This window comes from Sycon ciliatum, chromosome 10 (assembly GCF_964019385.1).
Source record: "Sycon ciliatum chromosome 10, ocSycCili1.1, whole genome shotgun sequence".
Lineage (NCBI taxonomy): Eukaryota > Metazoa > Porifera > Calcarea > Leucosolenida > Sycettidae > Sycon > Sycon ciliatum.
Genome location: NC_088652.1, coordinates 23,813,142 through 23,838,601, shown reverse-complemented (window position 1 = coordinate 23,838,601; position 25,460 = coordinate 23,813,142). Strand labels below are relative to the sequence as shown.

Below are 25,460 nucleotides of genomic sequence, written 5' to 3'. Positions count from 1 at the left end.
TATAATTATACGTTCCGCTTCTGTCCTATCTCCTATGATCAAATTCCATAATCAAGATTATTATTAATACGGTGCACTGATGACCGGTGACGCCAGATCATGGATTGTCGGCCAGATTTCTCCATGTAGGCTTGTCCAGAGCGATGGCCCTCACATTCTCCAGCTGATTGCTGCGCTTCAAGTCGATGTTCCTTCTCTGTAAGTCGCTTGTGATGCGCGTCGCAATGGATGTCCTTGGACGTCCACGCCCAGCCTTGGCATCTCCTCCAAAATAGCCCGTCAGCGCTAAGAGTGGCTGCGACAGCTAAAGTGGCTGTGTATAGTACTAGGCGTGGCCGTGCGAGTGTGCCCATGTTGATAAGTGGGATAATGACTGATACGTTTCATGGAATGAGTGTATGGGGGATGCCTGACGTCTTGAACACACTGCCTTGGGGGATGGTGCGGGTGCGGCTGGGTAGTGCGTTCCACAGCTGGGAGCGCCAGCAGAGAACCTAACCTGACCAGCAGCGGCTTTCGGCGGGTGGTAGACTCCACGTGCGCTCCGATGTCCTGCAAGCGGGTACGCCGATCCGGTGACCTTGAAATCATTGCATAGAGCAGGTTACCCGCAATGCCATGGATGCATCGCCAGGTGAGCAGGAGTAATTTGGTGGTTGAAAATTTGGAGCATACAAATTGGGCATCCTTTCGGAGGTAAGAGCATAACTACATGATTGTACCAACGTTCTAGTATGTAGGCTACACAACTGTACACAATGCACCTAATCAGCGGGTGTCGTCTGCATGGTGAAGGGCTCAAAGGTCATACAGGCAGTTTTTTCAATGAACAGTTGGTTGGTTGGTATATTTTATTTTACTTCGCCAGAATAAACAGGCATTGCTGCCTTCTTGCCGGGACAAGTGGACTGTCCAAGCTCTCACAAAAAGACGAAGAAAGGAAAGAAATATTACATGAGAGTGTGAAGCATGCAATCTGATAACAGCAGGGTAGAAATCATGGCAATACAGGCATTGTTGTATGCTCGAACTCGTCTTCTACAAGTTCTTCGTCGCGATGGTACAGATTATGTGGCGGAAGATGCGAATACACGGAGTCTAAATGACCGGTGAGATGTTGAAGCAGTGCATTTCCTAACATGCTTGCAGACCATTATAATTATAGTTATACCAATAGGATAGGATTTGATCAGATAAAATCTTGCACAGAAATGGAGAGGATGGACTATTGGTGAGCTGTTTAAAAAGGTGACCTACTTTGAATACTTCGACGCATTCGAGAGAGCACAGAACTGGGCGTGACAAGGGTCACAGCGCATCATGGGCGGTAATTTGTTCCAGAGAATGGCGTCAATGCATTGGATTGTACCTCTACTAGAAGAACCGGGGCAGAAGGGTACATGTACATGTACATGTACCTGCAATGGGTTCTCATCGCCTCTGCGGTTGCGATTCCTCTGTGTTCTGACGTAATAATTCCGAAACAAGACACTCGAACGGCCATGGATGCAGCGACGAACGAATATTAGAATTGCCAGGGCGTCCTCGGGGGTGGGAAGGCAGAGTCTCTCGAACGAAACGCCCTGCAGTGGAAGTCCACGGCTTAAAGCCAAATAATGCATGGATCGCAGCTTTAGTCACCGAGCGAGGGCATCCATGTTTCAGTCCATCAGAGACGGATAGATTGCGTTGGACACGCATGTTAGTTTGGACACAATCCCTGCATGATGAAATATCTTTCGAGGAGACTATCAAGGTTTGACGTGAGCACCATAGCGCATCAATCGAGCGTCGAACTTGACTGGTCAACGTGACCACCCTAGGAGAGCTCATGAGCAATAACTCCGAGGTAGCCTGTGACACAATTGTTAGCAGTTTCCCGTCGCAACGGATCTGGAGTGGTTCTGCACTCTGCTGCTCAGCCCCGAGGTGTTATACGCAAGACCTGTGTCTTCGTCTGATTCAGGCCACGGTCCGCAAGCCAAGTTGCCAGATAGGTGACAGCGGTGCTTAGGGAGGTGCAGTCGTCCCGATCCAGAAAGCATTATCCGTGGGTAAATTAACGCCTACTGTTGTTGATTCGCAAACGGAATCAAGCTCATGGAACATGGCTCCGATCTAAATGCCAGGCTGACTGCGATGTGTTCAAAGAAACCAGGCGTCTAGTATGTTGTGACCGGAATAAATCGGGAGCTGAAGGCGACTTTTCACCAGACCAAGTTCTTTCGTGTTCAAAGTAATCCAGGGAAAACGTGTCAAGTTTTGAATGAATTATCTGGCAGACAACGTGCTCCATCAGCTCCCCAGTGCTCCTATTATAATGGAACTCCCTTCAATTTAGACTATGTCTTTGGGACATCCTCAAATAAATTATACAATAACTAACTAACATCTTTCAGTTCCGTATCAATAGCGTATGTGCGCAAACTCTTGGCTTCTGTAGATACGAGCAATGCAACAGGCAGTGATGGAATATCTACTTTTGTCCTTAAATCGTGTGCTGATTTGCTAGCTCCCTCGCTAACACTGGTTTTCAATGCCTCCCTTGCCCAAGGTTCTACACCAAGTGGTATGAAATTGGCACGAGTGACACCTCTGTACAAGAACGGTAGACCGCTAGACCCATGCAATGTCCGTCCTCTATCTCTCCTTCCAATTGTGTCAAAGCTGTCGGAGCGAGTAATTCACAGACTGTATGAAGTCCATAGTATCTGTCCGTGAATTCAAACGCATGCTACGCGTATTTTACTTCGGTTAAATGTTGTTGTTGTTGTTTATTTTACTTCGCAGATTCTAACGGGCAAGTTGCCCAATAACAAGAAAGCGAAGGCAAAGAAAATAATACTAATAAAAGAAATAACCGGGGCAGCAGAAAATGAATAATAGCTTTAAGAACTCAGATGGTGAGCCAAGGAACAAATTTCCATGTTACAAATAATCGCTTTTAAAAGTAAAAAGAAAAGAGCGGGTGGTACAGCAGACTTCCTATTCTGATTTCCCTGAACGAAGCAGAGACATTAGCTGGGTACATGTCACTATTACACAGTAGCAAGAGAGCTACCTCGGTCGACATCAGTGGACGTGGACTACGAGTGGATGCGACATACGAGTGGATGCGACAGCAACAGTGATTGGAATAATGGGTGATACGTTTCATGGAGCGAGCGTATGTGGGATGACTGACATCTTGAACACACTGCGTTGGGGGATGATGCGGATGTCGCTGGGTAGTGCGTTCCACAGCTTGGGAGCGGCAACAGAGAACCTAGCCTGACCAGCGCGGCTTGCGGCGGGTGGTATGTGCGCTCGATGTCCTTCTGCAAGCGGGTACGCCGATCTGGTGACCTTGAAATCAGTCCACAGAGCCGGTTCCCCGCAATGCCGTGGATGCATCGCCAGGTGAGCAATAGCGCCTTTTGCTTGTGCAGCTCTGAGATTCGGTAGAGTTCCACCCGTTGGAGCAGAGGTTGAGCAGAGTCGTATGGCCGAGCGCCAAAAACTGCGCGAACCGCTTTGTTCTCCAGCGTCTGGAGATCCGTTGCTTGCTGGGCAGCTAGGCAGAACACGAAACAACTTGATGCGTAGGTCAGATCCGGCATCACCACGGACTTCAAGTAGGTGACTCGGGCCGCCAGGCTCAAGCATCTCCGAGTCCGCCAGAGGGCACCTACTTTGCGGGACACCTTTGCTGTAATGGCTTTCAGGTGTTGCTGAAAGTTCAGCCCCTCGTCAATGATGACGCCAAGGTACTTCGCGCTGGTGACTGTCGGCAGAGCTTGGCTGCGACAGAGGACTGTGACCCGGGGTCCAGCGTCTCTACCAGGAAAGACTGTGAGAACTTGACTCTTCTTCTCATTCAGAATCAGTCCTCGCTCTTCCAGCCATGCAGCCAAGGAGGAGACTGCGGTGGAGAGCGTACTGGCAACAGCCTGAGTCGTGTCAGCGCTACAATATGCTGCGACGTCATCGGCGAACTGGATCGTGGCTGCGGATTGGGCTACTTGAGGAACATCTCTTGTGTACACGTTAAAGAGCAACGGGCCGAGCACCGATCCCTGGGGCACACCGCAGCTGCAAGAGGTGATTGTGCTGCTGCTGGCCCCGAAACAAACTCGCTGTGTCCGCTCACTGAGGTAGCTGATGAGCCAGCGATGGGGTCTACCTGTCACTCCTAAAGCAAACAGGTCCTGAATGAGACGCTCATGACTGACTTTGTCAAATGCCTTGGAGAGATCGAGAAAGCACACTCCCGATACCTGGCGTCGATCGCGGGCCTCCAGGAGCGTGTCCGTCAGGACAACCAATGCATCTTCTGTTGAGTAGCCATGCCGGTACGCAAACTGCGTGTCAGGCAGCGCATGAACACGGGAAAGCTGACCTTGTAACTGGTTTTGTACAATCCGCTCGAGGATTTTCGAAATAATGGGTAGTAGAGATACTGGTCTATAATTCCCAGGGGAAGCAGGATCTCCCGATTTGAAGAGGGGGCGAACCTCTGCTAGCTTGAAGGCTCGAGGAACGATACCCGATTTCAGGGACATGTTGAAAAGTTGGGTGAGGCTTGGTGCGATGATGTCGGCAGTGGCGAGCAGCAACGATCCTGGGACCCCGTCACTACCGGTTGCTTTTCTGGCGTCGACTTTACGGAGCAGTTCGTAAACGGAACCTGCATCAGTCCCTCGAAAATCCGAAAGGACTTCCCCTCTCAATGGCCCCTGAGGTTCTGCCAATATGGGAGGTCTATTGGCGTCGGTCACAACTTGATGGAACGTATTGCCGACCTCTTCAACGTCGCATGTAGGATCCGGTTGTGCTCGGGTACGGCCTGTAAGGCTGTTGATGAGCTGCCAGAGCTTACGAGGGTTTGCAGATGCAGATTGACATGTCTGATGAAAATACGAGTTTCGTTTGCGCCGAATCGCGTTAGATGCCTGCGTCCGAGCCAGTTTGAATGCACTGTGAAGTGCCATATCTTCGGAGTTCCGGAGCCAGCGCGTGTGCAGCCTATTCCGTGTCCTGATGAGTTGATACGTCTCACGGTCGGACCATGGAGGTAGAGGCTTGCGGCGCGGTGGTACAGTCTTCATCGGAGCATACCTGTCCAGGACAGTCATAAAGCGCGAGTGCCAATCATGCCACGTATCATCCACGCTTGACGACTGTGGAAGGGAAGGGAAATGCTGAAATTCTTGCTCCAGAGCGATTCTGAACTCAGGGATACTTATATTCCGAATCCGCCTGGCCTGCTTCGATTGAGTCTCTGCACGAGGAACTGAAATGTAATGGCTTTCGTAACCTGCTGATGAGGCTCGATAGAATCATGCTACGATGACCCGACCTGTGAATTTGAGATCCATTTTTCTGCTCGTCTTGACCCTGCCTCCCCTCATTGCTACTTCCATTTTTGTATTTTTATTTGTTTTTCTCTTCGTTTCTGACTCTTCTTACTGGTTGTCATCGCTTTCATAATATTGGGCAATACTGCCCGTTTGACATGCGATGTAAAATAAATAAACAACAACAACAACAACAACTCTCTGATTTCCTGCACAAAGATTATGCACCCTTCCTGTCAGTTTGGCTTCAGACGTGAGCATTCAACGGAAGACGTAGTTCTCGTCACGGATATGTTTGTTCGTGCTCGCGATGCTGGATGATCAACCAGTGCGATGCTTGTAGATATGTCAAAAGCTTTTGACAAAGTCCTACATAAACTGCTCATTGATGATCTATTTTAGCTTGGCATTTCTGGCTTCGCTTTGCTTTGGTTCGCCAACTATTTGTCTGGTCGCCAACAAGTCGTTAATATTGCTGACGACTATAGCTCCCCTTTCGCGAGCATGTGTGTGTAGTTCCTCAAAAGGCTCAAGGCTCTGTTCTTGGTCCGCGCCTGTTTGTACTGCATGTTCGTTCTGTAAGGTCTGGTATCTCTCAGTTTGGTGTCAACGTTGTCCAGTTTGCCGATGACATACCTGTTAGTATGTCAGCAGCACCCTCAAACATGTCCGAAGTGATGCGCTCTCAGGAGCTACTTCATTCTTCAACCCCAAGTACGTGTACGTGGCTGCCAAACCACAACCTCACTCCTACCTCCCGGAAGACGCGAGTACTTTTCTCACCTTCTGCGCAAATGACCAATCCCACATTCACGGCATAGTACCACCGAGTACAGTTGCAGCAGGTGAAATATGCAAAGCATCTAGGCATACATCTGGAGCAGGATCTTTCCTGGAGGGCTCAAGTTGACACCATGATCAGCAAGCTTTCCAGCAACATTGACATCTTATTCCAAAATCGCCATAACATTCCACTGTCTTGTCGAGAAACCTTTTTGAAGTGTTTACTGCCAGGTGTTTTGTATGCATCGAATTGCTTTTCCGCTGGTCTTTCCTCGAACCGGTAGGTAGGCTTGAACGAATGTTAAAGCGAGCTCTGCGTGCAGTATGTTATTACACCGGTACTGGTTTCTGTAGGCCATCAAGTCCCCCGTTCACTAGACTTGGTCTGGACCGTTTAGCCTCCCTGTACTGCAAGAATTTGCTATAATTATTGTCATGTCGTGGTGTTAGAAGGCCACTGACTGTAGTATCACATTGCTACCAATGTACACGTGTATGAGCCTTGCATAATGGCCGTGGCACATGCAGCCTACAGTCTCGCATTTGCTCTGAAGTCGTCGTTGCTCAGCACTGCCGCTGCCCGTCGTAGTGGTTCCTTTCAATGTGTCAAACTTTGGAATGCCTTGCAACCTAACGTTCGTTTTATCGCTAACTCAGCCCGTGTCAAGAAACTGTTACCTCTAGGCATTGCAGATTAAGCTCGGATGGAGAGCCAAGGACTAAAAAAATTAAAAAAAGAGAGGACCAAAAGTTTACAAGTTATCCGTTTTGTCCAACACTCAGCCAATTATAAGCAGGACTCATCATCATCCAAAACGGATCACTTGTAAACTTCTGGTCCTCTCTTTTTTAATTCTAGGCATTGCCTTCCCCGTTAGCTCCTGTGGCTCGAACAATTAGTAATGAGGTACTTGTAAAATCAATCCAATTCAATCAATCCGAGTGCGCCTGTATGGTTGCAGTCTTGTTTGGGGTGTTTTTTCGTTTGCACGTGTACGACGGCCTGACTCTCCACTTCCCGGATGGCCGTCTGGCCCATGATCCTGGATCACCTGCTCACCACTTCTCTTTGAGTTATGAAGCTGCAGGATGCCTCACTCCTACTACGCAAATTCACAACTCGGTACACTGTATCATTATCGGCGTTTCGGCAAATTGCCATCATCAGGATGCAAAATGAAGTGGAAGTTTGAAGTGGAAGTTTGCCAAGGAGCCTATTTAGCTCGTAGCTGTACTGATGAGGCCTTTATGGCCGAAACAGCTTGCTGTCTACAGCATTGGGTATCATCAAGAGTACATAACCCCCCAGAGTGTGCAACGCCTGATCCAGCTCTGCATAGGGTCTTGGTCGAGCGGAATCGGATCTTTGCGTCATAATACCGTACACATCTGAGGGGAACCCGGGGAGTCGCGGGTACTCTTGGATCAAAAACAATGGTGCCCTGCCTCGAGACCGGCCTTGCGCTGGTGTGAAGCAGGGAGTCGTAAAAGCCCGGGAGAGGACACGGGATGCGCGCACGCGGACGATGTTTGCCTCGGCCAGAAAGTGAAGCACGCTAGGCCGGCGCGGCCGGATCTGCTCGATCCACGGCGCTGTGCTCGTCTTCAGGCTGTCCCCTTGGAAAAACGCGATTCCGCGGCCGCGGCAAATTTCGCAGAAGTTGCCATCATCCGCGGAAATCACGGAATCCACACTTTTGCCCGCGGAATCTGAATTTTTTAGGGTAAATTACTAAAATTACTACTCAGAAAGCAGCAGAAAAACTACTTTGCGATCTGTTTGAGCACATTTCTCTTGCCAGTGCAGGTCTCTCCAAGATTCTTCACTCTTATTCAGTTCGTGACTGCAAAGGATAGTATGAAAAGTGCTCCTTCATGCGACTAGTCATATCTTCTACGAGGAGGGTGAAAAACTTGCAGAAAGTGCCCCAGATTTTTGATTTTACAGCAGAAAATGCCGCAGAAAACCCCTCTTTTCCCCCGCGGAATTTGCCGCAGAATTTTGAATTATTGGCCGCGTTTTTCCAAAGGGACAGTTCAGGGCAGGGAGTCCTAAAATACCAATATTTTACAACTCGTTGTTGACACCATTATCCGAAACTGGTGGCGAAGGAAGGATAAACATGATTGTATGTCTGTCAGACTCAGTACACATGGTACAGGGGTGGGGAGTTAAGTGTGTGTGTGGGGGGGGGGGGGGGAGGCGTGTGTATGTGCACATGTGCTTGTACTTTTGTGTGTGTTTGTACAGTGTTTGCGTGTGTGCTTGTGTGTGTGCGCGCGCACATGCGTGTGCATTTTTGTGCACAATTCCGTTATGAAGTACAAATGATAGGTTTACCTTTTGTACACTCGCCAAGACTTCCTTTTCCTAAACGGCTCAAGTCACCGCGTACTCAGTATACGAGTAGAAAAGTGTTGAAATTATCAAGATTTATAAATAACGACCTGCAACAATGTAGATAGATAGGGAACACACATTGACTGTTTTTAAAAGAATCCAGGCATTATCATGAATCATGGAACGAGTGCGTAATAATGCTCTATGTTGCGTTTTGACGATGCTGAAGGAAGGGAGCCGTTGCGATTCACTCACAACACACGCACAGAAGTCCACTCTGCAATTTCAGTGCAATTTCTGACACAAATTCATAAATCCACGAGTACGCCGAGGAAGCTCAGCGGATCTCCACAAGAACTTTCACCCATCACCTGCAATGGAATATGGGCTGTATGATACGACCAGCGGCTAACACGGGAAGTGGCGTCATTTTCCACAAATCTCGTTTCATTCACAACCATTTGACTGCAATTCAGTGCAATTTCTGCCGCAAATTCAACTCAACGAGTACGAGGAAGCTCAGCGGATCTCAACACGAACGTTCGCCCATCACCTGCAATGGAATATGGGCTGTATGATACGACCAGCGGCTAACACAGGAAGTGGCGTCATTTTCCACAAATCTCGTTTCATTCACAACCATTTGACTGCAATTCAGTGCAATTTCTGCCGCAAATTCAACTCCACGAGTACGAGGAAGCTCAGCGGATCTCAACACGAACGTTCGCCCATCACCTGCAATGGAATATGGGCTGTATGATACGACCAGCGGCTAACACGGGAAGTGGCGTCATTTTCCACAAATCTCGTTTCATTCACAACCATTTGACTGCAATTCAGTGCAATTTCTGCCGCAAATTCAACTCCACGAGTACGAGGAAGCTCAGCGGATCTCAACACGAACGTTCGCCCATCACCTGCAATGGAATATGGGCTGTATGATACGACCAGCGGCTAACACGGGAAGTGGCGTCATTTTCCACAAATCTCGTTTCATTCACAACCATTTGACTGCAATTCAGTGCAATTTCTGCCACAAATTCAACTCCACGAGTACGAGGAAGCTCAGCGGATCTCAACACGAACGTTCGCCCATCACCTGCAATGGAATATGAGCTGTATGATACGACCAGCGGCTAACACGGGAAGTGGCGTCATTTTCCACAAATCTCATTTCGTTCACCCCAACTCAAATAAAAGTGAAGTACAATTAGGGATTTATCTTGCATTTCCATCGCCTCAGAATAAATTAACTTCGATAAACTGAGAGAGAATGAGTGAGGCAGCTGGAAGAATTGAGGATGAAAATAGAGATCAGAAGACTCGACGGAGCAATCGTCTCCGTGCTCTAAGAGAAATCGGAGAATGTCCCAAATAGCATTTCAAGAAGACATCACGCACGTATGCATAATTTTCGCGCGGATTTTTGCTGCGGGGCATCTTCTGCATCTGCTGCAGGCCAGTGCAATGCAGGTGCAGAGAGCTAGAGCTAGAGGTAGAGAGTAGTCAGTAATGCTGTTGCAGATTTTGTTTCTCGTCCCTTGCTGTTGTCTGGCTGTACTTGTAGTGTTGAGCAGCCTAGGCTAGATAATAGTTATGTCCTTCCCACTGGTGGAAGTTGTCTCAAGCAGTCTCGTCTTGTCGCCGTTCGCCGTTTTCTTCTAAAAAAAGTTTAAAAAAAATAAAATGCCTGGACATTGCCATTGCATTGTTCCTGGTTGCTCCAACAGGAAGAATACTTGTAAGTTCGGACTGTTTCCTTCCAACCCTGATGATGGAAAAGTAGTATACCAGAAGCAGAGGCTTTGTGGATCGACTGCGGATAGGATAGGTTGCGGCGGAAGTGATCCAGCTTGCAAAAACTTGTCGTTTCATCGCCTCCCTCCTCCCAGTCCTGACACTGACAAACGAAGCGAATGTCGCCGTCAGTGGCTGGCAAAAATCCCAAGAACCAATGTACCTCTTTCAGCCAACTCCTATGTCTGTGCCGTCCATTTCGCTGGAGGACGTCGCTCCAGTGCTGACGAAGCTCCAACTGTATTCGTTTCCCGTGCTGTCGTGAAGGAAAGGCAAACTAGGACAGCTCTTGGATTGGTGGCGCCTGTCAGTCAGGAAGTTTTAGAGCCTGAGACTGAGGATTGTGAGAGTGATGTTCAAAGTGCTGATATGACAGTTGAGCACGACTATGGGAAAGTGCTGATGGACAAACGTGTGGAAGATCTGGAGAAAGAAGTTAAACGCCTTACCTGCAAACTAGACAACTGCACGTATGATCTGGCGCAGACGAAGACGCTACTGGAGAAATGCCAGTTGAGTTACGGCACAATGCGGCAGGATCCTGCTAAACTCTTGTTTTACACTGGTTTGACAGTGGCTGGCTACGATGCTTTACTCAACCTGATGATGGATAACATGGCTGGGATGAGCTATAAGTGGGATGTGGATGAGGATTTCCTTGGCAAAGATCAGCGCGGTCGGCCACGCACACTGTCCATGGAGAACGAGCTTCTCCTCACTGTTATCAAGCTGCGACACAATTTTCCAGAGTCCGACCTTGGCAATCGCTTTGGAATAACGCAGTCATCAGTATCTCGTATCTTTGCCGCAGTTCTGAAGTGCATGTACTTCACTTTCCAGGAGTTGGACATTTGGCCATGTACGGAGCTGGTTGATCGGTTCATGCCCTCTGAGTTCCGGAAGAAGTTCCCCCGTACAAGGGTTGTTATCGACGCAACGGAATTTCCCATTGAGAAGCCCGCTAACCCCAAGGTTCAGGCTACGACTTGGTCCAACTATAAGAACAAGAATACTCTCAAACTGCTCGTCGGCGTTACCCCAAATGGCTCCATTTCATTTCTATCATCTCTATGGGGTGGCCGTATTTCCGACAAGGAGATTACCAAGCGCAGTGGCATTCTTGATAAGCTGGAGAAAGGGGATGCCATAATGGCTGACCGGGGATTTGACATTGCGTCCCTACTTCCTGATGGTGTCGAGCTGAATATTCCCCCGTTCTTGGGAACACGGGATCAACTTGAACCTGAGGAAGTCGTTGCTACAAGACGGATTGCGACGTTGCGCATCCATGTCGAACGTGCCATCGAGCGCATCAAGAACTACACAATCACGCACTTCATTCCGTCGTCTCTCATGTCTCTGGCCGAGCCTATCATCACTGTGTGCGCTTTCCTCACACTTTTCATGGAGCCGCTAGTTCCGCCGCCGGTTCAGGAGCAGGACCAACTCACCAGCAGCGTAACTCCACCACCTGCGCCCAGTTGTGTTCCAACATCATCGTCTAGCACCGACGGAACAGCTCAGCCATCGGTGGATGACACTGACCGCCATGGATCTGCAGATGTCCAAGAAGTGATGCTCACGCAAACGGCTGTGTCGCCCTCCACAACAGTAGTTCAAGAAGGCAAGACGAGTGAAGAGAAACCACCGGAACCTGATGCCAGCATCTCACATAGTGTCAGTGCTAGTACTACCAATGTCGAAAATGTGTGTTTCTCCTGTGGCGTGGGAGATCAGCGAGTCCTCAGGGTATGTAAAGGCTGCCATCGCCGCTACCACCATATGTGTCAAAATGATGACGATGAGACTGGACATTTCTGTAACAGGTGCTTCGCCTCCGGTGGATAACTGACTGTTTTTCAGCATGTCAGATTTCATTTTCTTTGTGTGTATGTGTGTATGTATGTAAGTATGTGTGTGTGCCCGTGTGCACATGTGCATGCACTCTGTGTGTGGGTGTGCATTCGCTGTTGGTCATGCTCAACAGTTAAAAAAAAAAGTATGTAGTGTTAACTCATTACTGGTACGTGAAAACCCAGTGCAGCACCGTGTACCGTGTATCTATCATTCTTTTTCTTCTTTTTTTCATCGTTCCTACAGTAAATTTAATTACCCATTCCGGACTGGGGTTACATGGCTGCTAATTATCTTAGTTTATTTCACCTGTTGAATATTCAGCCAATATTGGATATTGGTAAGTGACCCAGTGCAGCACCTTGTATCATGCATCTATTACTTGTGTGTTTTCATCGTTTATACAGTTCGCGCGTTTGTCCGTGCCGGACTGAACGCAGATTGCTGGTATGGTTGTGCTTTCTTTCTGTTTTTGTCGCACTGTCTTCCGCTGATTTTTTTTGTGTGACACCCTTTACTGCATTCATGTAGGTGTGACTATGCTGGTAACTGGCCTCTGACCTAAGGCAAATTTATACAGAGCTCGTGATGATTCTAGACTAAATTTTTTTTACTCTACCTGCATTGTAATGCTGAAAACAACTTTCCCCGAAGGTGTCAGCTTTCATTTTGTTCTTGTTGTGTGCGTGCATATGTATGGTATTGCGGTACATGTGTTGGTATGTATTGGTTTGATATTTGGCTTATGAGCAGCCTGCTATTGCTTCACGCATCAGTACACAGATTCTTTTCCATTGCTACTACAGTTCAAGGTCATCATTGTGCCGGAGTAAAGACAGATTGCCGCTTTCATGGTTATGACTTGATGGGTGTCTGAGCTTGTTGGGTCGTTCCCTTATGTGACACCAAGAGTACATATCCCACAAGAGTGTACAACTGGGCTAGTTTCGATAGCACTCCATCAAAGCACCTGTTTTGATGTCATTGAAGATCATGAATCCACGTTACTGGGGTTCTGTACTCTTGGTGACACCTATCCAATACGTTCATATATTATGTGCGCGTGGCGTGCCGGCATAGCGCAGTGGTAACTGAGCTCACACACAAAATGCCACCACATTTCTACAAAGCTATCGATAATTTTGGAGCAATGTGTGAAATGGGTACCCTTTTGCGTTGACGGTATTATTGATAGCTGTGTAGTATTTTGTCCTGTAAAGAATGACTTGGAGCCAGACATACTTCACATTCGTTCTGTGTTGTGAAGGTAGTGAAATAGCCAGTACACATACCAACATTGAACTGAGCTTGGCATGTGGAAAATAGTGACTACATTCAAGCTTCCAAGTGATGGAGAACAAAGAAATGACCACCGTGATGCCAAGAAAAAAGACCAAAGTGATAAACTGTACACCATAGTGACGTGCATAACAGAATGTGTCTACCGGTATATCTGGACATAAGTATACCCTCACTACTAAGCGCATATGCATATATCGGGATATAAGCACACTCTTGCTTCTGGTAAGAGAATGTATTTGTACCCACACCACTTACAACCATGAACATTCCTACAGCATTGCGCTACATCCACACGTTGCCCAATAGCACACACTTACATGTACATGTACAGGCGCACACAAAGAAGAGAAAACGAACCTATTTCTTTGTGTGGACAGAAGGGTCCAATGACCTATGATAACAACTTGTGGACAGAAGGGTCTAACCACCTATAAATTATAAACATGGAAAAAAAGAACTCAGGCAGTATAACTGCAACTGGGCCGAATCATTCAGTATGGCACTTGCTCACAGCATCATGACATGGCAGCTTTCGGCAATACATGCTGAAAATAGAAAGCTCTCAGTGTGGCAAGGTTGCAACGAATAAACTCATCATCCCTTGCGATACGATCAATCTTTGTCCCACCAGTGCGTGACCATACAATGAAATCACAAGAAGATAAACCAGTGACAAAGAGCTGCATTTGCACTTGGTAATAGTATGCATGCTTGCGCTTCAATGTGTAGTGTGAGCCATCATACTGCAAACAAAAGTTCTTAACTGACCTCACAGCTTCGTCAAACGACATGTTGCGTGCGGAATACGGACACTTGATCTCTAGAACCACTTGTGTCTTGCCATCATCTGCAATACCGTCTGGACTAGCTCCAAACCAAGGCTCCTCCGGATTGACGATCAGGCCACACTTCGACACGTGCACGACGTCGCCAGACTTCCCGCGTTCCTCTACATAGGCCTCCCTGGCCACATCCTCATTCGCGATTCCCCAATCCGTTGCAGCTGATGAGAAGAACGGCCGGTCCGTGATGGCACTAACAAGCCTCGCGGGATCAGTCGAACTTCTTCGGCGAGCAACAGTCTTTGCTATAGAAGCTGTGATCCGCAACTTGCGTTGCCTCATCCAGAGGTCACTTCCATGCTGATCCGATGTTCTGACATGAAGTTCGTGTGCCTGCTCAGGTGTTACAACTACATTGTCTTGGTACCAATGCCATTGCTTGTGGTTGTCATCCATCCACTCAGTGTCTGATGGAACAGGCGTGGTGTCATCAGTGGTGTCAGCATCCATCCACTCACAATCGGATGGAAGAGGGGTGGCATCATCGTCGGTCACAGTGGTGTCACAGTTCCCATCTAAGAACACATCACAGTCGCAGGTCGTTGACAGATCGTCTGGAAGATCGGATTCCTCAGCATAGACTGCAACGTCATTACGTAAATCCAGCCACGGTGCCTGTTGGTCCCTCTGCCGTTGCCACCTCCTCTCGCGGTCGATATCCGTCATAGCAGTGCTGCCACAGACCAAAGAAAGCCCAAACAGAGGTGCACTGCCGTGGAATGACTGATATGCCAATTCGCTAACACTGTCCCGTACAAGACCACGCTTGCTTGATGATCGAGGGTCTTGTAGCTCCGCTGCTGTGTGCTTTCGCTTCCGCTTAGCCTGGTCGGACTTAGGCGCAGGTCTCAAGCCGTCCATCTCCTTCACCGTCATCGGCTCACTTTTCTTGTTACTGGGTTGATTCCAAGTCTGAAGGACATCAGTGCATGTTGGACTGTCAATGTAGCCACACCTTGTGAAATGCTCCAGGGCATACATGAGAGCTGCCAAGTGCTTACAGCTGGCTTGGGGGCCTTTACCAGCAGGACACGAGCAATCAGCAAAGCTAATCTCAGCTACGTTGCCACTGTCACCTATTCTCACGCACATCCTCAGCTTGTAGTCGCTCCTTGACTTCATTTCAGGCATGCAGCGTGCTCTGTAACAGACGACGTTGTTCAACTTGTGCAGCTCAATTTTCTGCACATATCCACTGGTGAAAAGACGACGAGACTTCTGGTCAGTTGAAGCAATAGCTTTAAAGTTTCTGTTGGTTCCATCTCCGCACGGTGTCTCCGTTTGAACAAAATACGCTATCAAGTGAGACTGGGTGAAAGCAGCGGATTGCGATCGACCTGACACCAACGATTTCCAGCCAGACACAGGAAATGCCAGTGGTTCTGGGGAATCCAGGGACGAGCTCGATGGACTTCCTGATGTGAGTGCAGTGCCGCCTTCCGGAACATGGCTCTCCAATCTGCAACACGAACATAGTAGGCAAGACACGCATCGATGTTGAAAACCAAAAGAGTTCCTCACAGTATTACAACAAGAAATACTTCGAACTTACCTCGTCAGTAAATCTTGCTTTTTCCCCGACTTCTTCAACCCCAGCCGCTCACACTCAGCCTTCAAAAGATTCACAGTCCACTTCGAGTAGTCGACAGCATCAGCAGATGAAGCCATCACCGAAATCTCTAAGAAACTCCGGGCCACTTCCTCCCACAAAAGAAACTACTTCGACATGAGAATGCAAGCGCACTGTACAATAGCACTTGCACTTTTCACTTTTTTCAAACACTTTTCAAAAGATGCCCCGCAGCCGGATTTGGACGCGCCGCCGCCATGTTTTATGCATACGTGCCATTTTCGAAAATAATAATTTCCTTGCCTCGCAACACCGTTCCCTGGCAGCGTTCCCCGGCAGCGCGAGGCAAAGATGTTTTCTGGGAATGTGTGCCGTGTCCTCTCCCGGGCTTTTACGACTCCCTGGTGTGAAGTGTACGCATGACATCAGAAGATCCGATTCCGCTCGACCAAGACCCTACACAGAGCTGGATCGGCGTTGCACACTCTGGGGGGTTATTTAGAAAAGCGATCCTGTCAGCTTTTCTATTATTGTGTTCACATGGCAGAAAAAACGACATCGCTATGCTACGTAAGTTTCTACGTAAGGTGCTCGGTATTTCACTTAGGCTACGTAATATTCTACGTAAGGTGCTCGGTATTAATCTACCAACGCGTGGTAGCCGCGTGCTGTGCACGTGCACGGCAGACATTGTGTTGCAGTGCAGTCCGTTTTCGGATGTGCATGCGCGAGGAACTTTCTTCTTTGGAACTGCTTCTTGCATGAGCTGTTTCGGATATTTCTCCTGGCTTATTTCGCTTTGGCTCTGCTGAGACCTCCTTTCACGGAATATTACTCAGGTGAGTTGACCAGTTCCTTTGATTCATTTGCTTGTGTTGACTCTTTCATTTACGAAAAGTGTGCTGATTTTAGGTGGATTTTAGGTGGAATACAATAAATAATGGAAAAGCTGACAGGAACTGTTTTCTAAATTTAGCTTTTCTGCTGTATTCCTTTTACGGAATACTCAATGACAGGTGATCTCTGAGTTGACCAGTTTCCTTCGATTCATTTGCTTATGCTCACCCTTTCATTTACGGAAACGTGTGCTGATTTTATTCGAATTTAGATCCATTCGTATCTCTTTGCCCTTGCCAACAGTGTGCGAAGAACGCGAGTTCACCTTCTTGACGGTAAGGCTTACATGTATGTTGTATGTTGCTGCTGAGGCTTAGATGTGTTGTCGAAATACTCATGTTAATTGTACATTGGTACGTTACAAGTAAGGCACTGGTCACGATTGCTTCCGGCATTCCGTGCTCCGATCATAGGGTAGAATCTGAATTTTGCAGTGGCATAGCATCGTTGGCATTTCCCAATCTGGGGGGGGGGGGGGGGGAAGCATTGGCCGAGTATGCAAAATAAATTCGCATATCAGGGAAAATCTCCATTTAAATCTCCATTTAATTTTAATATGGAGAGGTTCATGCATTCAGTGACTTGTTTGCTTCATACGAAACAAGCCAATGGGTGCAGTCTCGTCTCTTGAAAATCTCGTACGATTGGATTTGTTTACTCGAGTCTGGGCTGTTTGATTTGTTAGTAGCGCCGGGATTGCACTGCCCCAAATAAAGTTGCGTGCCGGCAGAGCAAGAATTACGATCGGCAATCTGTTTGTAGTACCTGCAAGAATGTGCTGTACATGTATCGTATTTTCTCTGTTGTTGTTTCAATTGCCGTCATGTTCCTAAAGAAAGGTTCAGTGACTCATTTGTTTCACACAAGACGAGTCAATGGTTTGGTCTGACTTAGAATCTTTCGCTGTAGAATAAATATATTCGTGTCTCTATTGGAGAAATAAGTGTATTCACTGGTTATAAAATAGGGTTAAAACAAACTCACAGAACAAAATTAATACCATCGGTCCCTTGATGTTCGTCCTAAAGAGGTTTGACTGGATATCATTCATACTCACCAAAGACATGTAACATTTTATTATTATGGAGTGCCTTGTTTATCTCTCAATACCTCCAACTATATATCCTTGCCCCTTATAATATCCTCAGGATCAGTGTAGTTGTTGGAACGAGGTGTCGGACTCAACAATGTATTTGTTTACATATTAATACATGTTTATTGTTCCTACTTTGCTGTGTTGTTTTAGACAATCGTGGACTTGTAACACTTTCAAGTCATTGAACTACATGTACTTCCAAAAGTTTTATCGACATCAACAGGATTACGATTTCAGTACAATAAGATGCAGGATGACCTTATCACGACAACCCATGACTACCATAAACACAGAATCAAGAAAAACATCTGCGGCACGCACCTGGTTACAATTCTCAAGTAAATGTGATTTAGGGTGTGGAAATCTGAATTTCCTGAAAGTCAAGACAATCTTATGATAGAGTCATGAAATTCTGAAACAGCAACATACCCAGAATGACCTGCGTATAAAAAAAAGTATCACCGCGTACCGCCACTACCCATATGATTCCCTGCAGAAGAACATGCATATGCAAGACTAGTGCCATTTTCTGCAAGAAAAGGCTTGCACATTAATGCGTATAATACGGTATTGAATTTGATATGATGCACATGTACTAGGCCATTATTTAGGGCATTCCATTGGTGACATAATTATTATCATAATATCAAGAGTGCATAAACATTTGTTTATGGACTCTTGATAATATCCTTAGCTAAAAAAACAAAAGAAATTATAGCAATAAAAACTGCTTTATGGCAGTTTTCTAAAAAAAAGTTATTGTATTCTAGTCCATGGGCCCCGTCTAAAAAGTAAGAAATTAACGAAATGTGATAGCCGAAAATTAAAATTTCACACAAAACCTCACAATAATCACAGCACTTGAGGATCTTAGTTTTAAAAAAATACTGCTTTCAACACTTGTTTAGTCTGACACTTCACGGGTGACTTTTACTGCGCCAACATGCATGAATAGGAAAGAGGACCCAGAGAGGAAAAGATCTTCTCGCTTTTCATCCTGTGTGTGATTATTGTGAGGTTTTGTGTGAAATTTTAATTTTCGGCTATCACATTTCGTTAATTTCTTACTTTTTAGACGGGGCCCATGGACTAGAATACAATAACTTTTTTTTAGAAAACTGCCATAAAGCAGTTTTTATTGCTATAATGTACTCTTGGTATCATGCTCCTCGGCTTTCGCCTTGTTGAGCACTCTCAGTAGGCTGCTCTAGTGCTGCTGCATCGCGCAATGCCCGCTACTTTGTGTAGTTTGAGCACTCTGGCGCTAGAGCGCTAGAGCGACGAGCTACCTTAATGTCTGTGGTGCCTCCTTTGCACCATGGCTGGTAGCTCGGCCTATTTAGCTCGTAGCCAGGGAGTAGTAAAATACGTAAGTATTTTACTACTCCCTGCTCGTAGCTGTACTGATGAGGCCTTTATGGCCGAAACAGCTTGCTGTCTACAGCATTGGGTATATAATAATATATACTCAATCTGCGGACAGCATATATATATATATATATAACTACTGATGAAAATGGGTGAAAAGCTTTTAGTATTATGAAATTGACAACCTTGTTGTTGTGTGTATATAAATTTTGTTCGCCTACATCTCTATTTATATATATATATATATATATACAGCATGCTGTCCGCAGATTGAGTATTTCGCTCCTGCTCTTGTAGCAGTTGAGCACTCTTGCGTGGGGTAGTGCCTTTGCTGTTTGCATTATGCAGAGCTCACTGACTTGTCAGTTTGAGCACTCTGGCAAGGTACGTTCGGGCCTGATTGGAAATCTTTATTTCCATTGCTATCAGGTTCGGCCTCATTTCCTCTGTGCTGCGCTGATGAGTTCAAAAAGAACGAAACAGCATGCTGTCCGCAGATTGAGTAATAATATATATAATATTCGCGGGATCCGCGTTAGCATCACTTGAATGTTCAGGAACACACAAGCTATCCTTCGCTTTCGCAGGCCACCACTATGCCTTTACACCTTAGTGGCGAATGCAGACCTCACAAGTGAGTCAGGGGAGAGGAGGTGAGTCTCTCAACCAATCGGGCGTGTAACGGCCCATAACCCTGTAAACTGCATCCTTGTTATCCTCACTCGAGCTGTGAGTACCCAGTTGACCGTGGGTGTCGGCGCAGTTCAACAGTTTGTATATACTTCGAAAAAATACTTTGAAACTCGGATGTTGAGCCATAAATAAATGTGGAAGAGAAAAGGACATATGGATACGAGTTAAGAGTAACTCTCCATCACTGTAACATGATACTATATACAGTCAGAAAGTGCAATAACTAGGCACAAAACTGACAGAGTACTGAAACATTCGACGTCCTGACACCTAGCTTCAACACATCTCCGTAGCGCTAACCGACAGCCTTCCAACTTGGAAGGTTCAAGGTTATGGAAAAGACCAAAGAGGGGAAGGCAAGCGCAACGAAAACGAGCAAAAGCTACAGTCCCAACGGAACAAAGAATGTCGATTGTTACTGGACGATGACGAGACCAGTACGATATTTGACAAAGCGGTCTAACTACAATTCGAAGCAGCAAAGCAGCACACCACCCAACTTGGGTGGGTCATAAATATCAAAGATAAGTAAAGAAAGGGAAGCTTTGCGAAAACGAATTGTACAAGCCGAAAGCCAAACTCCTACAGTACTCCTCATGCATGACATTGTGATGGACTAGTTGACTACAAAACAAGTTGTTTCACACGACGTACGTTTCGCCGTATGGATCGTGACGGCTCATCAGGTGTGCAATTTGCTTTCTGACTGTATATAGTATCATGTTACAGTGATGGAGAGTTACTCTTAACTCGTATCCATATGTCCTTTTCTCTTCCACATTTATTTATGGCTCAACATCCGAGTTTCAAATTGCACACCTGATGAGCCGTCACGATCCATACGGCGAAACGTACGTCGTGTGAAACAACTTGTTTTGTAGTCAACTAGTCCATCACAATGTCATGCATGAGGAGTACTGTAGGAGTTTGGCTTTCGGCTTGTACAATTCGTTTTCGCAAAGCTTCCCTTTCTTTACTTATCTTTGATATTTATGACCCACCCAAGTTGGGTGGTGTGCTGCTTTGCTGCTTCGAATTGTAGTTAGACCGCTTTGTCAAATATCGTACTGGTCTCGTCATCGTCCAGTAACAATCGACATTCTTTGTTCCGTTGGGACTGTAGCTTTTGCTCGTTTTCGTTGCGCTTGCCTTCCCCTCTTTGGTCTTTTCCATAACCTTGAACCTTCCAAGTTGGAAGGCTGTCGGTTAGCGCTACGGAGATGTGTTGAAGCTAGGTGTCAGGACGTCGAATGTTTCAGTACTCTGTCAGTTTTGTGCCTAGTTATTGCACTTTCTGACTGTATATAGTATCATGTTACAGTGATGGAGAGTTACTCTTAACTCGTATCCATATGTCCTTTTCTCTTCCACAAAAAATACTTTGGTGTTATTTTAGCGAGGTGTCGATAATAATTAAACTAAGTATGATTAGTTACACATGTTGCCTCTGTGCTAGGAAAACATCTACAGTCAACTTGGCTAATAGTAATAACGACTGCGGATATAACGACAATTCGCGAATAACGACAGAATTTCTATGCCCAGAGCAAAGTCCCATCCAACTGTAATACTGTACATAATAATGAGACTTCGGGTATAACGACACTTTGTGAATAACAACACTTTTCTTATGCCCCGCCGAGTGTCGTTATAAGCGAAGTTGACTGTATGTCTAAACTGTGACTAGTAAAAGATCACATGAGACTGAGCTAAGCATGCAGGGATCAACCTGACTGTGAGAGACAGCATCTTCTCAGCAGGGTTGGTACGGTATTGAAAAGAGCCAGTGACAGGGCAAGATGAAAATAATCGCGGGAGGCAGTGGAGATCAGAAACGAAGGCCCAGAGATCAGAACCAAGAGCTGGATGGTCAATACTCTAAAACAATCACGGGTCCCGTTTCTGGAAAACATGCAGGCATGAAGGTGTGCTAGAGAAACCTTCAAGATCCAACCAACCCCGTTGAAATAAAAAGGACCTGTCAACCAATTTCAGCTGATGACAAGCCAGGAAAGTAGCGGTATATTTCTTTTAAGTACACTACTGAAACCTTCAAGATGTTCAAGAGCCTGAAGTGTGTCCTTCTTCTTCATTGCATTCTTGTTTCCCAGGAAACTGACAACCGTGGAAATAAACAGGAGAAAGTACACGCAATTGTGACGTAAGAACAAGAATATTTAGCTAAAGAATGTGTGCATGACAGCTACGTGCAAGTGCAAAATGTCAAGCCACTCACTCCATATTCGCAACGCGCTGAACATGGAAGACTCTTGTGCCGTCTCTAGTATTGGGTAATCATTAATCTATAATTTTCATCATTCTGTGAGAGTCAGCCGTTGGCTAGTGACGAGGCATCATTGCTTGTTCGCTTGGCGAAGTAAAATTTAGTACATGTATCCGATTGCGACTTGAAGCTTCATGCTCTCGCAATCATCAGGCAACATGAATCCGATCAAAATATAATAAGAGAAAGGACCAAGGAACTAGTACAAGTTACGCTATACTGTCCACTAACACCACCAGTTACTGAACAATCAGCTCATGCGATAACATTGCACGGCACTGCAATCTTGGATGCGCACTCCAAGAGCCTTCCAACTTGGAAGGTTCTAAGCTATAGAAATAACATAAGGAGGGGAAGGTGAACGCATCTTTTGAGCGACACAAGTTGTGTGGAATGTTGCTTTGCTTTCTTGAATCGTGGTTGACTGTATTGTCCAATGGTCGTGCCAGTATCGTCATCGACATGCATGAACATCCGCCAACGTCTACGCAATTGCTCGTTGACTACATGCAACAGTAGCAAATGCCATGTTTGACAATGGATCCGATTTCCAGCTATCATTTCCAATGCATACACACTTTTTTCTTTCCTTTTTTTTCTCTCTCTCTCTCTCTTTCTTCCCTCTTAAGATCTTCGCTACCCTGTCATTGGGAAGAAATTCCCGTTTGGATTTTGCGAAGTAAAACAAAATTCAAAAAACAAAAAAACGTCCTTCACAGCTGAGACTTTCAGCTCGTGCGTATCTTGGTTGCGCTCACCATCCCCTCCTTTTGTTATTTCTATAGCTTAGAACCTTCCAAGTTGGAGGGCTGTTGGAGTGCGCATCCAAGATGTGCTAGAGCTGTTAGCCAGTTAGGTTGACTTTTCTACTCCATAGCTCTGCATCATTTCTTGGAAATAATTACGATGTATCGAGTCTTGTGATTGGAGTTGGTGGATCCTGCACAGGCTTCACGCTACAACATCAACCGATATTAGCATTATCTACATGAACGCTCTAGTAAACAGAAAAGTGTAAATGGCTTGTCACGTGATGGTCCCTATAGTGGCAGTAAATCACGTTCTTGATGTGCCTTCCACCGTCAGCCTGACTGATGAGATTGCCTCAGACACAGAGGCCAGTAACTGAATTATTTACCAGAGTGTGACTTCATCACATGACACCATCGCATGACACCATCACAATCATGACATTATCACGTGACATCATCACGGCGAGAACAAGAACTATGGATAACAATGAACTTCATACATGACTGTGCGGCAACTGTGCTACGTACTTCAGGTGTGTATGTACAAGAGTACTCTTGGTATGTACAATAAGAAACTCTGATAAATAGCTGGTCAGCTGATACTGGACAACGTTCTGGTGCTAAATATAATTATCTTTAAAAGCTAAAAGAAGATAACACGCATTGCACAATTTATGCTTGTAATAAACTATTCCAATAAAGATTTTGTTAAACGCCTAAAGCGAGAGAGGGAGAGAGAGAGAGAGAGAGAGAGAGAGAGAGAGAGAGAGAGAGAGAGAGAGAGTGCTGCTGCTGAAGGAGCGATACAGCATTGTAAGTTCACAAAGACAAGTTACATGACTGTGGATAGCAGCAGGACACAACTGCAGTCAAACAGGCCAAAGCCTAGTCTGGCACACAACACGGGTTATCAGCGTATTCCCAAACATCCACAGGTCACTCTGCAGAGGCGGGCGTGAGGAATTGGTACACATGGCTGTGAACCATTTCTAACATCGCATCTGCACTACCGCTAAGATAGCGGTCTACGGAAAACATAAGTATGTGCGCGTGCACTCACACACACACACACACACACGTACACACACGTGACCTGCACAAAATATTGCAGGTACGCGTGGGATACTAGAGCGTCCACCCGTTTCCTTGCCTTGGGGAAAGGCTGGCCTACACATTGTACAGTGTTTTCTTCTTACACCACACAATGGTTAAGCACTTAGCATGGTTGAGTATTGTCAAAAGCCATTCAATACATTGGGTTGGTGAGGACACCAATATCTGCCTCCGATCACCTTTGAAATCCTAGGAAAGTGCAACGGCTGCTCAGAGTGCCAGCTTCCCACGCAATGAAGGCGCTCGGAGCCTGCTCACATTCACCGCTGCTTGGGCGTGTAGCTGGCGTGCTGGTGCGGGTTGAGCAGGGCACCGTGTATGAGACATTGGATGGCCCACTCGGACACGACGACGGGGATGTTGAGAGCGGTGATGCGCCGAGCCATGCTCTCTGGCAGGCTGTCCTTGGCCAATACGTAGTCACACGGCCGCAGACCTGCAGCAGTGCACACATGCGCACACATACACACACACACATACACATATACACACACAAACACACACGCATATGCACGCACAGACAAACATAATTGTACACACACACATGCATACATAAACGCACACGCACATGCGTGCACACACAAACAAACACACACACACACACACCACGTGGTCCAAAAACAAAAAAAGGACCAGCATCTTTGGAAAGTGCACAGCAAATATCGCAACAACCCCAGTCACCTGAGCACACGACAGAGCAAATGCTAAGCAAACTCCTAGTATAGTAGAATCTTTCCTAGGTGTTAGTTTTGAAGAACCTGAAGTTTGTACGTGTTGTTCGTGTTCTTGCATTTTCGTCTCCGAGTAAACTCCTAGTGACAACACATCTGCCCAACACACCTCCACTTCCCGTGGCATCGGAAACCTGGCTGGGTAGCTTGAGGAGAACGGTAGCACTGGCCGTAGACAGGATAGGCTGCCAGAATTCCTGGAAGAAAGCAACAACAACGACGACGACGACCACAACGACCACGACGACCACAACAACAACAACAACAGCAACAACAGCAGCAGCAGCAGCAACAACAACAACAACAACGACAGACAATGGAAATGGCAGAGGTGACATCATCACTGATCCATCAGCACTAAAGGCGTATCTCTTTTATACGGAACTGGGAAGCACTCGCTGGGGACAGGAAGCATTGCTTGGGTAGACAATACGACAGGGCAGCAGCCAATTGAACTCATCCACAAGCACCGAACAAGAGACAAACCCTCTAAAGCCAGACAAGAAGTAGAGTGAAGTAAAACCAGTCGAGGCGACCACTCGGATAAGAAAGAAAGCGCTTGATAGATGAAAGGAAGTGTCTGTCTACTTGACTGTGTGGACTTGAGTCACTGCATACGAAGGTATAGATTGCGGAGGGCTCGACACCATAATGTGGGGCATTATTACACAACAAATGCAGAGCATGGTCGCCTGATGATT

The 25,460-nt window shown here is 46.4% G+C and overlaps 1 protein-coding gene across 1 annotated transcript in view; it reads right to left on the bottom strand.

Moving 5' to 3' along the window:
• Nucleotides 1-23,289: 23,289 nt before the first annotated feature.
• LOC135826356 (mucin-17-like) overlaps nt 23,290-25,460 on the bottom strand; it is a 49,137-nt gene continuing 46,966 nt past the window's right edge. Inside the window, exons 35-36 of the mRNA XM_065338969.1 lie at nt 24,869-24,956; nt 23,290-24,464 (exon numbers count right to left, since the gene is read on the bottom strand). Of these exons, the coding sequence (XP_065195041.1) occupies nt 24,289-24,464; nt 24,869-24,956 (264 nt within the window). The 3' untranslated portion in view covers nt 23,290-24,288. The remainder of the gene's footprint in view (nt 24,465-24,868; nt 24,957-25,460) is intronic.